Below are 12,310 nucleotides of genomic sequence, written 5' to 3'. Positions count from 1 at the left end.
TGTAGTAATGTATTTAACTTTTTCTCATAGTTATCTAATTCTTTCTTTATTTGTTGTAACAGCTAAATATTATCTTTCTGGTGATCACATTATGCAAAATGGTGAAGCACTCGAACACATTAAAACCAGATTCTAGCAGGTTGGAAAACATTAAGTAAGTATTTTGTATTTTAATTTTAGTGCTTGACAAACTAAGTGAAATATATTCTCCACAGCGAATACATGAATACCATCTTTCAACTGTAGAAATTATTCAGAATGAAATTTTACTGATCAAGTTTGAATCTCACTGTTACCATGTCACAGACAATGGTCAGAAATTAGATAATAATTTCTGTCATGATCTAGAGCCAAAAAACTGTTTTAGTGCCTTTATGGAAATTCCATAAACTAGCAATCTCATTTAAATTTAAAATGCAGTTCAAAATGATGTTCCTGTTTGCATGACTGATATGATTATATTAAGTTTGTTCTGTTAAATGACTTTTTGATTTAAGGATTCTGAGCAGTTTCTACTTCTAATCCTGTTTTCCTAAGAGAATTTGCTCCATTACTATTGTTAACTTGGAGATTATCTGTTGTTTTCATGATAATTAAATAAATGTTTACTTTAATTCAGGGTTGAAAAAACCGAAATATCAATGGAAAAAGTGCTATCCAATTACAAAAAATCGATAGCTGTTGAAAAAAATTGATAGAGTTTTCAGTTATTTTTTAAAATATGAGTTAATTTAAAATCTGAGGAGATATTGTTCAAGTTGGTTATAATGGGGTGTAGAAAATATTTTAAATGTTAAAAATGGCAGATTTTATAGTAAAGGTAATTTTTTTTAAATTAGATGTTTTAGATAGGTTAGTGCCAGCTTCATTGCATGTTGCATGGTAAGAGAGAGAGCTAATCTTTAGCATCTCTCTCTTTTCTTCCTTTTCCTCTTTCTGTCTTCTCATCTACACCAGTAATTACCGTGTTTGTGATGGCTACTATAATACGGACTTACCTGGGTAAGGTAGAATGCTACATTAACAAATTTATGGCATGATTTATATTTTTACAAATCCGTCAATATCATGAATTGCCCTTAATTTTTAAATTATTTTGGAATATCTTATTTGCTAGAGTATTTTAAACTATAATATGCCTTTATTTTTTTAATTGCTTGCCTCTGCATTTTGACTTTCTTAATTTTGACTAATTTTATAAAATATATAAATGCTTTCTTATTACTTTCTATTTTAATTCTGTCTAATAATTTTGTTTCTCTTTTCTGCTTATAATGCTTTCTAGCTATGAAGATAATAAGCCATTTATCAAGTAAGATCATTAGTTAGACATGGAATGCACTGACTTTAAATCCTTTCATTCCGTCCTATTTTCTACAGTTCTTTTTACCTTAAGCTATTCATGATGAAATCTCTCCAAAATTATTTTATTTTGAAGTTGTTCTCATGTTTTTGTCCCATTTCAGCTAGGCTTCTTCATGCTTTAGTTATAAAACCTTAGGTTCACCTAAGATTAGTTTCCTAGAATCTGAAGTTCAGGTGTTAAGTAATTATCTGCCATTTAACCTTTCTGTATGTGTCACATTATTCAGTGTCATGAGTGCACCACAGGAATAAAAATATAGGAGTAAACTAATTAAGGACACCTTAATTTCTTTTACCACAATGCACATAAAAGACAATAGAGTCATGGGGGTTAATTTACATCTTGTATTTTAATATAGTTTTCATACTTATTTATTCTGAATAAGAAAAGGTCATACCTGCTGTTGCTGTTTTCACTGGAGACTGCAGTACTAAATGCTATTGTTTTTTCTTTAATCAATGAAAGGTTAAAGCCAAAATGCTGTTGAATTTGAATATGAACATAGAGAAAGTCAACTGCTACTAATGATATGCTAATATTTTAGTGTGATATGTGTTGTTCTCTCATTGAATCTGTTAATAAAATTCACTTTATTTTTCAGGTCTTGGGTGCTTGGTGCGTTTGCTCTTCTATGTCTTCTTGGCCTAACCTGGTCATTCGGGTTGCTTTTTATTAATGAGGAGACTATTGTGATGGCATATCTCTTCACCATCTTTAATGCTTTCCAGGGAGTGTTCATTTTCATCTTTCACTGTGCTCTCCAAAAGAAAGTAAGTGAAAACTTGTTCTGTGATTTGAAAATAATACATTTAATAGAGATTTTAAGTTACCACTAACATATTATTAATAGCATCATATTTTACTCATAAATTAATTGTAGTGCAAGTCAGGAGGTTCAGGCTTCACATATAAGATATGTCAACACCAGTCATCTCTTGAATCTCAATTTGGCTATATTATAAACTAGATACTTGTAAGATTTTTTCTTTGAAGTCTACAAAAATGCTTTGTGCAGAGGGTATATAAGATAAAGAAAAATTTAAATAATCTTGTTCTTTCTCAGTATAAGGAATACAGTAGTTCAAAACAAAAATTGAGTATAAGGTTAAATGGCATAAATTTTAAAAGCATAAGATACATAAGTATGAATATTAATGTTGCCTTTTGAGTAATTTTGAAAGAATTTAAAACCCAATAATTTCATATTTCCCATCTTATTATTTTGTTCTGATTTAATGTTAAGTGGAGTCAGCAAAAATGATTCAAAAATTAAAGTTGCAGGTGAAAAATTTTAATCTATTGTAAGATGTAAACCTAAGAGAATAAACTAGCTGCCATTTAAGTTTAAAATTTCCATGCCTTTCACTAGGTATCATCCTTTCCCTGTCTGCATATCTAATGTAGTCTTTTTATTCTGTTATTACTAGTTGGTCACTAAATTGAACAGAGAAATAGAATTGTGAAAGTGAAAACTATTAAGTTTTCAGTCCTGACAAGATGATAGTGTTGTTACTTCCATCAGTTCAGAATAAGCTATAATTTTGAGATAATGACAGTGGAATGTGCAATACTGACAGATAATGTACATTCATAGCAATATAGGCATTAGGCAAAACCAACATCAGAGGGTATTATTTGGATAAAATACCATTGTGATTGCCATTGTCTTGGTTATATAGCATTTCAGAGCAGTTAATAGCCATTAAATGTGCAAAAATTTTTTTGATGTATCATGTCTTATTTAATAACACTGAACTTTAACTTCCTGAATATTATACAGGTATGACCTTGTAATTACTTTGGCTTTTATATATTTTCTACATAGATGAGTAGGTTATATACATGCAGATGATCACATATTCATAACTTCTGTCAGATGTTTTTGATAAAGCATAAACTTAGCAGAAAAAGAATGACATCGTCATTATTTCCTCATAGGGTTTGTGTATTAATTTTGCAGAGATCTTGCTGTGCCTGTTAATTGACAATTATCTCTTTAAGTTATTGTGTTTCACTTCATTTGAACAAGTTCTACTTAGTCTTGGATACGTCATACTGGATATTGCCATGATGAGTTGTTAGAATATAATATAAGATGATTTAGTTAAAATCATGGTTCTAACTGCTTGAGTGAGTATATTTAGACAAAGAAAATACTTTGAAAGTTCAACCACATTGTTATTTGTTCTAATAGCTATAATTAAATAAAGCTAAAAGAATGAAAATGCAAGTGCACTTAGATTTTAAAGGTCATTAGTGACTTTAATTCTCTAATTTCCCAAGGAATAAGTGTCAAGAGTTTTGGTCTTTGCAGTGATAGTGGTCATAGAACTATGATCTGCAGGGAGGGGGTGTAGAGGGTTGTCAGGGGGCTTTGAATGTTTTTTGAAACCTACTAGAAAAAAATAATTTCATGTGCAGCCTTTCATCCTTCCTCCCTGTAATTTCAAAGTCTGGCTGTTAGCTACATGAAGCATATTTGTATGCCAAGATATAGCTGCACAGAATCCAGAAATATCCCCCACTCCTCCCAATTATTGACCACCTAAGTGGGGCCCTATTATTTAGCATTGCTTGGACTCCACTTTTTAAACTGTAGTCTTTCATTTAGGCCTAAGACCTTTTCTATCTATGCATATATCCAAGCTTCAGGGGAAAAGGGAAATTACGTGGGTAATTCATTAATGTGAATGGAAATTGCATAAATAGTTCCCTTATGTGCTAATGAAGTGAATAAGCATCTCAGACTCTACACTAAGTGTTAGAGCTAGACACATCAGAAAATGAAGAAAACATTCCATCCTAATTAATGGCATATGTATTAAAGGACATTATTTCCCCTTTATTCTTGTGCCAATGCAGTCTTTCATTATAAAGAAGTTACCCACAGCACTGTGCAATCCAGTAAAAGAAGTTTATGTGTTGACCTACCTAAGAGGACATAAAGCATATGAAACTTAAATGACTGAATTACAAGTGGTTAAATGTAATTAAGCAAGGAAAATACTAAATTTTTATCCTATTTTCTTGGCATGAGATAGAAAATTGGGTTGACTAAGGCTATTGCTAGAATAAGGCTTTTAAAATATTACCATTGTATTAATTACATTTGTACAATAATAACAGAATAGAAAGCATATTTCTACATGTTATATCACACTTTAAAATCCGACTGAACTGTCTAGTGGACAGGGGTGTTTTTCCGATTACCAATTCAATTGAATTTGATTTTGTAATCTCCATGGAAAAGGGTTAGTGGAACTTTTCACCTCCTCTTCTCATTTAATTAGAGAGCAAGAGGAGCAAGTATGTTTATATTAATCCCCTGGTCTCGTGGTTATTCCATGCAGGTACGAAAAGAATATGGCAAGTGCTTCAGACATTCATACTGCTGCGGTGGCCTCCCGACTGAGAGTCCCCACAGCTCGGTGAAGGCATCCACCACCAGAACCAGTGCCCGCTATTCCTCTGGCACACAGGTAACAGAGACTTTGACAGCATCTTTAATTAACCTTCTCTATAGAATGCCTTCTGAGACATGTTCTGTTCAGATGCACTAATTGTCTTCTCAGTATAATATCTAGGTAGCAAATACTTGCCCTCTTAGTTTTTTGGTTTTAATATCTTCTTAAATATTTCTGCAAGATGTTTCTTTAGGTATAAACATCCTTTTTCGAGAGCTATACTTCTTTAAGAAGTATGTCATAATAGTTTGGTATCCTAAGCTCACATAATATAGGACTCAGGGAGCATTCAATAAACATTTGTTAGTCAACCATCATCTCCACTTTAAAAAAAGGTGATAATTGAACATTTCTTTAAGATTAGAAGATTAAATACTCCTTAATAAAGAAGAAACACAGCAGTATAGGCTTCCTTAGTTTAAGAACAGAATCAATACACTTTTTTTTTTTAAGTCAAAAGATCGTCCCTACACAGATTGTTTAAGGTAAATCTTTGTGTTTCTTTACTGTGAGGTAAGCTTGGGAAAGCTAACATAACATGTGTCTTGCTATTTTATGTTAATAGAGTCGTATAAGAAGGATGTGGAATGACACTGTGAGAAAACAATCTGAATCTTCTTTTATCTCAGGTGACATCAATAGCACTTCAACACTTAATCAAGGTCAGTTACTAGGAAAATTTGAGTTTACTATATAAATTCTGTGCCTTTTGCCAATTTACAATATTTCTAGAGGAAACACTGACTTTTTCTCTCAAATGAGTTTATAGCATAAGCTCTTTCTTAAACCTGTTGAGTCATCTTTTATCCTTTATTAAAGTACATATAAATTCTTTTTATTCAATAATGTAATGCAAAAAGTATAATTTCAAACTCCACATTAATAGAGTAAGGCTGGAAAATGTAATTTCTGAGAACATACTTTGCCACAGATTAAAATATGTTCCTAGAGATACAAATTATTCCTTTCTAAATGTACATTTATGAAAATTTTCTTCTCAAAAAATTAATATAATTAGAATAACTACTGCTCACATTAAACAGTGCCAGTTTTGAGGTAAAAAATCTTATTTGTAAAATTCTTCTGTTTTTATATTTCTTTCAAAAAGTAAATGTTAAAAACATTTATAGTAACTCTTCATAAATAATTTAAATATGTGAGAACTTACAAAGTAACTTTTACATTTGAATCATTATTTTTAATGTGTCTACAGTTATACTCATCACATAATCAGTATAATTCTAACAAATTAATATGGCAAATAAAATAACTTAGCAAGATAAGGACAAGTGCATCTACAGACACATATTCCTGAGTACAAGCTTAGTAAATTTCAATTTATTATGAAAAAAATCATTTTATATGTTCTTAGAACGGTAATTTATCAAATAATTTCAGTTTTGATGTACTGTTATAATGTAATATATTTTATCACAATGGAATATTAAAAACGTTTTTCATTGTTGGCATTGTTCTGATGAGATTCTGTTTTAAAATGAAAAAAGCATATGTATGGCATCAAAACCAACTTGAATTTTAAAATATTTTTAGCCAAATTACATTAGCTATGCAAAACATATGTTTGATAAGTATTGAAAGGTTTGTAATTTGTCAATTAGAATGAGTGAAATGTGTGTTTATTCCATTGCTCTGATGTTTTACCTAATTCTGTTAAGATGACTGTCAAAAAGGAAATGAATTATTCAATGATTCATTTTTGAAACCTGGCAAATAAGATCATAGACGGAAAAGTCTTGTTACATAGAGTCGGTGAATGGTCTAATAATTCATTATACGCAGTCTCTTTTTTTCCCCTCAGCATGTGTGCTCTTGCATTTACTAAGAGAAGCTTGGTGCAATGCGTCATACTTTTTACGTGTTTGTGAAAGTTGTTTTTCCTCCTGCTTGTATCAAAGTTGGTATTAACACAGATGTTTTCATGAGGGATAATCCCACACCTGTAAATCCTGAAAGTTTGAGATTCCCTCTTCTGGGCTTCAGTGGTTAGGTTTTTAATATTAAGCAGTAACATCTCGAAACATAATGTTGATCTCTGTGCATTTAATTGCCATTTTTGTTTAACAGTGATTTTGTATAAATTAGTAAATGTCATCCTCAGCAGGTGTTTACTTGGGGGACTTAGAAAGCACCTGTGAATTATTGAAATTTAACTTTCCTCTCCCCTTTCTCCTTCAAATTAGTAGTTCAAATACAGTCAGAGAATTTCAGCAGATTTTCCTTTGCCAACTTATCCACTACCCTTGATGAATACAAAAAGTACTTTACTGCAACTGTAACACTAAGACAAGAGAACTGATGTATTTTTTTCTGTTTCTTTGCTTTAGGAATGACTGGCAATTACCTACTAACAAACCCTCTTCTTCGACCCCACGGCACTAACAACCCCTATAACACATTGCTCGCTGAAACAGTTGTATGTAATGCCCCTTCAGCTCCCGTGTTTAACTCACCAGGTGTGCTTATACTTACGAATACAACTACCTTTCTTTGCTGCCAAACAGAGCTCTGATCTTTACCCTTTTTCTAGAATACTCAAGTTGCCATATATTTATTATTATATCCTTAATTTCTCAGTTAAAAAGAACTATGGTATTGCCCATGCCAGGCTTCTAAAACTGCACTATATTATAGTATAGTAAAAATTCAGTCGTGATAGTATTTATAAATAATTATCCATGTTTTTGACACAGGTGGCATAAATCTTAATATATTATTACAGGACTGACATCACATGGTCCGAGAGCCCATCTTCAAGATTTATATCATTTAGAGGTATCCTATCTATGTAATATACTATTCAGTTGACTCTAAAGCTTGCTGACAGAGTTTGTTTCTGGCATGACTTAGCTAATAAAGATAATTTGGATGCCTGGGTATAGAAAACTGCATCCAGCATTATCAATCTAACCAAACTATAGTATAGTGCAGCTTTATGGTAGTTTTTCTTTTTGTCTTAAAAAACTTTGAGAATAGAGTTAATATTAGTTAGTTTCTATCTGTAGTTATTTTGGGGGGAGGAGGAGAGATTGTCACTAACCCATCCTGTATTTTATTATGTTTTCTAATAACTTATTTATTGTAAAAATATATTTAATATTAACAGAATTTGCAAGATTTTGGTGAAAGTTATTACATAATTACTATTAGCATATAATCTTTATTTGTAATTGATATTTGCCACTAAATTAAACACAGAACTTCGTTTCCATTTTTTTCTTGAAATTCTTTTTTAACGTAACTGCAGCTTCTCTTTTCATTCTCTTGTTTTTCTTACTTTCCTTATGCTTTCCTCTAGCAACCTACAGAGAGACAAGTATGGGAGTAAAACTTAACTTTGCCTATCAAATGTAAATTTTTTCAGCATGATTTTTAACCGGCACAATTAAAACATAAGTAGCAGTCATGAAGTAGACTCAGCGGGCAAGTGGTTCACAATTTGCAACTCACATGTTTCCAAATTCAAACAGTACATTTACATGTACTGCCTTTTGTCAGTAATAGAGGTCTGTAGCAAATGCTGTTCATACTTAAGTACATGCAATGCTGAAATAATTTGCTTCTTAAAGCCTGAGGTACTGTCAACCCGAATGCTGAATAATTGACTTATCATTTCTGCATTCCCACAGTAATCTTGCTACAGGCTGTGGAAAGTCTTCCAGTGAATTACCTGAACTTGGGCAGAAAAAGTTGCCTCTTCAAAACCAGCCAAAGATGTGCTTAGATCTGCAGTATATCATAGAAAACACCTTTTGGATTATCCAGTATATATTCTTATATTTATTAAACAACAATACAAAGAAAGAAAAATGACAAGATCATACCTCTATGGAGGAAACAAATGCTAGCAACCGATCCCCGAGTCACTGTAATTTAAAACATCAAATGCTTCCTAGTAATAGATCTTCTAAAATTTGTGGCACATATATGAATTTATAAAGCTAGTGAATCATGTCAACCAGGCTGAAGGAAGCCTTGCAAAGAACTATCATTACTTCATTTTGTTATATGTGCCACGGAGCATAATACGTACCGAATTGTCAATTTTTCAAAAGTAGAAGTTGGATCAGAATTTTTAAAATAGCATGAATCAACAATATGATCCTTCCTATTTTCTTATTTTCTGCTAATGATAATTAATTGAGCAATTATGAGTTATTTATTGGTTGTGACATTGAGTTTTCTAGGATAATCTGCAGCTTTATAAATGGAGTGAGCACTAAAAAGGGAAATTTCCTATTTTTTCCAAGAATTAATTATTTTTCCTAAACTCCTCCAAGCCTTGCATACAATGCAGCAGCCTCACAGTGGTCAGTTTCATTTCAATAACATCATTTCATTCTTTTTTTTTCCAGACCTATCTGTAGACAAGTGATTTTTTTCTCTAGGATTTTGAGAATGAATAACCTAACTTTCCATGGTACAGACCATTTAATTTTCTCTAAAACTTTTTTTTTCATCTGCCTGAGAAGCACTGTGATGTCTTAGTTTACATGTTTATGTGTCTGTAGAAAAATACACAGAGAGCATGTTACCATATTTTTTTTCCTCCTAAACCTCTTTTCATATCTTCAGCAGATGTATCCAATCTTTCATTCCTTTAGAAATAAAAATGTATTAGCCAAGGCTGACACCCTTTTCCCATTCCACAGTTAATACTTATCCTTGGTTTAATTTCTGTGACCCATATTTAAGAAATCTCCTAACATTTCTACGTTTAACCTCCATGCCCATGGCGTCTGTGGGCCAGTCTCGTATAGTAGACTCTGCTGGTTCATTAGAAGCTGTCACTGTGACTGATGCAAACTGCAGGGCTGCAGGCAAACTTTGACCATTAGAAGCCTGGGGCCATTGCTATTAGAGTATTAGTACCAAAACGAAAGTTCAAAATCATAAGAAATATTCAATGAAAAAGCAAAAGGCTGCTATTGCTGGTAATCTAATTTGTTGAACCCTTGCTCTGACTAAGTTGCTGAGAAGCTTAGAAATTCTTCATCATGTTACAATAAATCATTTTACTTTTTTTTATATATCAGCTACTCTTAGGCCAGATAGCCTGAGCAGACAGACATGATGTGAGTTGTCCAAAGTGAGTCATTCCACCTGCTGTCTATCGTGTTGTTGGATGGTGCTTGTGGGCCCCTGGTCCAGTCAGTGTGAGAGATGGCTATCTTTGTTAAACATGAATTCTTTGTGTCTGTCCATTTTTTCATTTTTTTTTTTTTTTATTTCATCTCCAGAAAAAGGAAATGTTAGAATGTTGTTTAAAGAGTTGCTTGCCAGTTTTGTGGGTTTATGTTGTACATTTGCCTTCAGTTTTTGTATGTGACTTATTCCCTTTTAATTTAGTGTTGTTTAGGACAAATTCTGTTAATTTTATTTTTATAAACCATAGTCTCGTACTTTAAAATGTAAATGTCAGTAATGAATTGCTTTGCATTAACTATGCAAGGGCATGGAGTGAAGTCTTCTTTGTAAGAGTGTCAGAGATTTGACCAAAACTCAATTGATAAATACTGTCTCCTCAAAATTGATAAATCAACATTCTGTATGCCCTCTTCCCTCCCCAGAAAACAGTATTATTTTTTCACACTTGTTCCTGTTATCTAAGGGGTTGCAACTGTTTACAGTTGGGAACGCGGGAAAGCCTGACACTTTCCAAGTGTTAGCTTTCGAATACAACTTTGTCCTGAACGACATTAAAAAGTTTTGTTCTAAAGAAGTAACGATCCTCTCATCAGGAACAGACACAGTAATGGGACCCCTCCCTTTTCTGTTTCAGGACATTCACTGAACAATGCCAGGGATACAAGTGCCATGGATACTCTACCGCTAAATGGTAATTTTAACAACAGCTACTCACTGCGCAAGGGGGACTATAATGACAGCGTGCAGGTTGTGGACTGTGGACTAAGTCTGAATGATGCCGCTTTTGAGAAGATGATCATTTCAGAATTAGTGCACAACAACCTGCGGGGCGGCAGCAAGGCTCACAACCTCGAGCTCACACTGCCAGTCAAGCCTGTGATTGGAGGGAGCAGCAGCGAAGACGACGCTATCGTGGCAGACGCCTCGTCTCTAATGCATGGTGACAATCCTGGACTGGAGCTCCATCACAAAGAGCTCGAGGCCCCGCTCATCCCTCAGAGGACTCACTCCCTTCTGTACCAGCCCCAGAAGAAAGCAAAGCCCGAGGGGACTGACAGCTACGTGTCCCAGCTGACAGCCGAGGCTGAGGACCATCTCCAGTCCCCCAACAGAGACTCTCTGTACACAAGCATGCCCAACCTTAGAGACTCTCCCTATCAGGAGAGCAGCCCCGACATGGAAGAAGACCTGTCTCCGTCCCGGAGGAGTGAGAACGAGGACATCTACTATAAGAGCATGCCAAACCTTGGAGCTGGCCACCACCTTCAGATGTGCTACCAGATCAGCAGGGGCAATAGCGATGGGTACATAATCCCCATTAACAAGGAAGGGTGTATTCCAGAAGGAGACGTCAGAGAAGGGCAAATGCAGCTGGTGACAAGTCTCTAATAGTGCCACCAGGGAATTCCAGAGGCCACACGCAAGTAGTGAATGCAGACAGACTCCACTGGCCCTTTGCAGCTCCCTGAAACTCCGCTTGAAGAGATGGCCCTGTTGACCTGTGGTTCTCCAGTGTAAAAAAAAGATGACTGAACCTTGCAGTTCTGTGAATTTTTATAAAACGTAAAAAAACTTTGTATATACACAGAGTATACTAAAATGAATTATTTGTTACAAAGAAAAGAGATGCCAACCAGGTATTTTAAGATTCTGCTGCTGTTTAGAGAAATTGTGAAACAAACAAAACAGAACTTTCCAGCCATTTTACTGCAGCAGTTTGTGAACTAAATTTGTAAATATGGCTGCACCATTTTTGTAGGCCTGCATTGTATTATATACAAGACGTAGGCTTTAAAATCCTGTGGGACAAATTTACTGTACCTTACTGTTCCTGACAAGACTTGGAAAAGCAGGAGAGATATTCTGCAGCAGTTTGCAGTTGACTGCAAACCTTTTACATTAAGGCAAAGATTGAAAACATGTTTAACCACTAGCAATCAAGCCACAGGCCTTATTTCATATGTTTCCTCAACTGTACAATGAACTCTTCAAAAATGGCTAAAGAAATTATATTTTGTTCTATTGCTAGGGTAAAATAAATACATTTGTGTCCAACTGAAATAGAATTGTCATTAAAAATAATTTTAAAGAGTTTGAAGAAAATATTGTGAAAAGCTCTTGGTTGCACATATGTTATGAAGTGTTTTTTCTTACACTTTGTCATGGTAAGTTCTACCCATTTTCACTTATTTTCCACTGTATACAGTGTTCTGCTTTGACATGTTAGTCCTTGTTCTTACATTTAAATTTCTTATTGCCAAAAGAGCGTGTTTTATGGGGGGAAAACTCTTTGAAGCCAGTTATGCCATGCCTT

The 12,310-nt window shown here is 33.8% G+C and overlaps 1 protein-coding gene across 10 annotated transcripts in view; it reads left to right on the top strand.

Moving 5' to 3' along the window:
- Positions 1-12,062, top strand: part of ADGRL2 (adhesion G protein-coupled receptor L2) — a 203,017-nt gene extending 190,955 nt beyond the window's left edge. For 6 of the 10 annotated variants that reach the window (XM_065910337.1, XM_065910346.1, XM_065910309.1 and 3 more), the window contains exons 16-20: positions 63-154; positions 1,968-2,136; positions 4,717-4,845; positions 5,396-5,492; positions 10,631-12,062. In XM_065910337.1, the coding sequence (XP_065766409.1) occupies positions 63-154; positions 1,968-2,136; positions 4,717-4,845; positions 5,396-5,492; positions 10,631-11,385 (1,242 nt within the window). In that variant the 3' untranslated portion in view covers positions 11,386-12,062. Of the gene's footprint in view, positions 1-62; positions 155-1,967; positions 2,137-4,716; positions 4,846-5,395; positions 5,493-7,175; positions 7,305-7,541; positions 7,624-10,630 lie in introns of all 10 variants that reach the window. The other 4 variants (XM_065910378.1, XM_065910354.1, XM_065910362.1 and 1 more) reach the window with 4 other exon arrangements.
- Positions 12,063-12,310: the final 248 nt, after the last annotated feature.

This window comes from Muntiacus reevesi, chromosome 1 (genome assembly GCF_963930625.1).
Source record: "Muntiacus reevesi chromosome 1, mMunRee1.1, whole genome shotgun sequence".
Classification (NCBI taxonomy): domain Eukaryota; kingdom Metazoa; phylum Chordata; class Mammalia; order Artiodactyla; family Cervidae; genus Muntiacus; species Muntiacus reevesi.
Note: the sequence above shows the minus strand (reverse complement) of the source record. Positions and strands in the feature narration are given on the sequence as shown.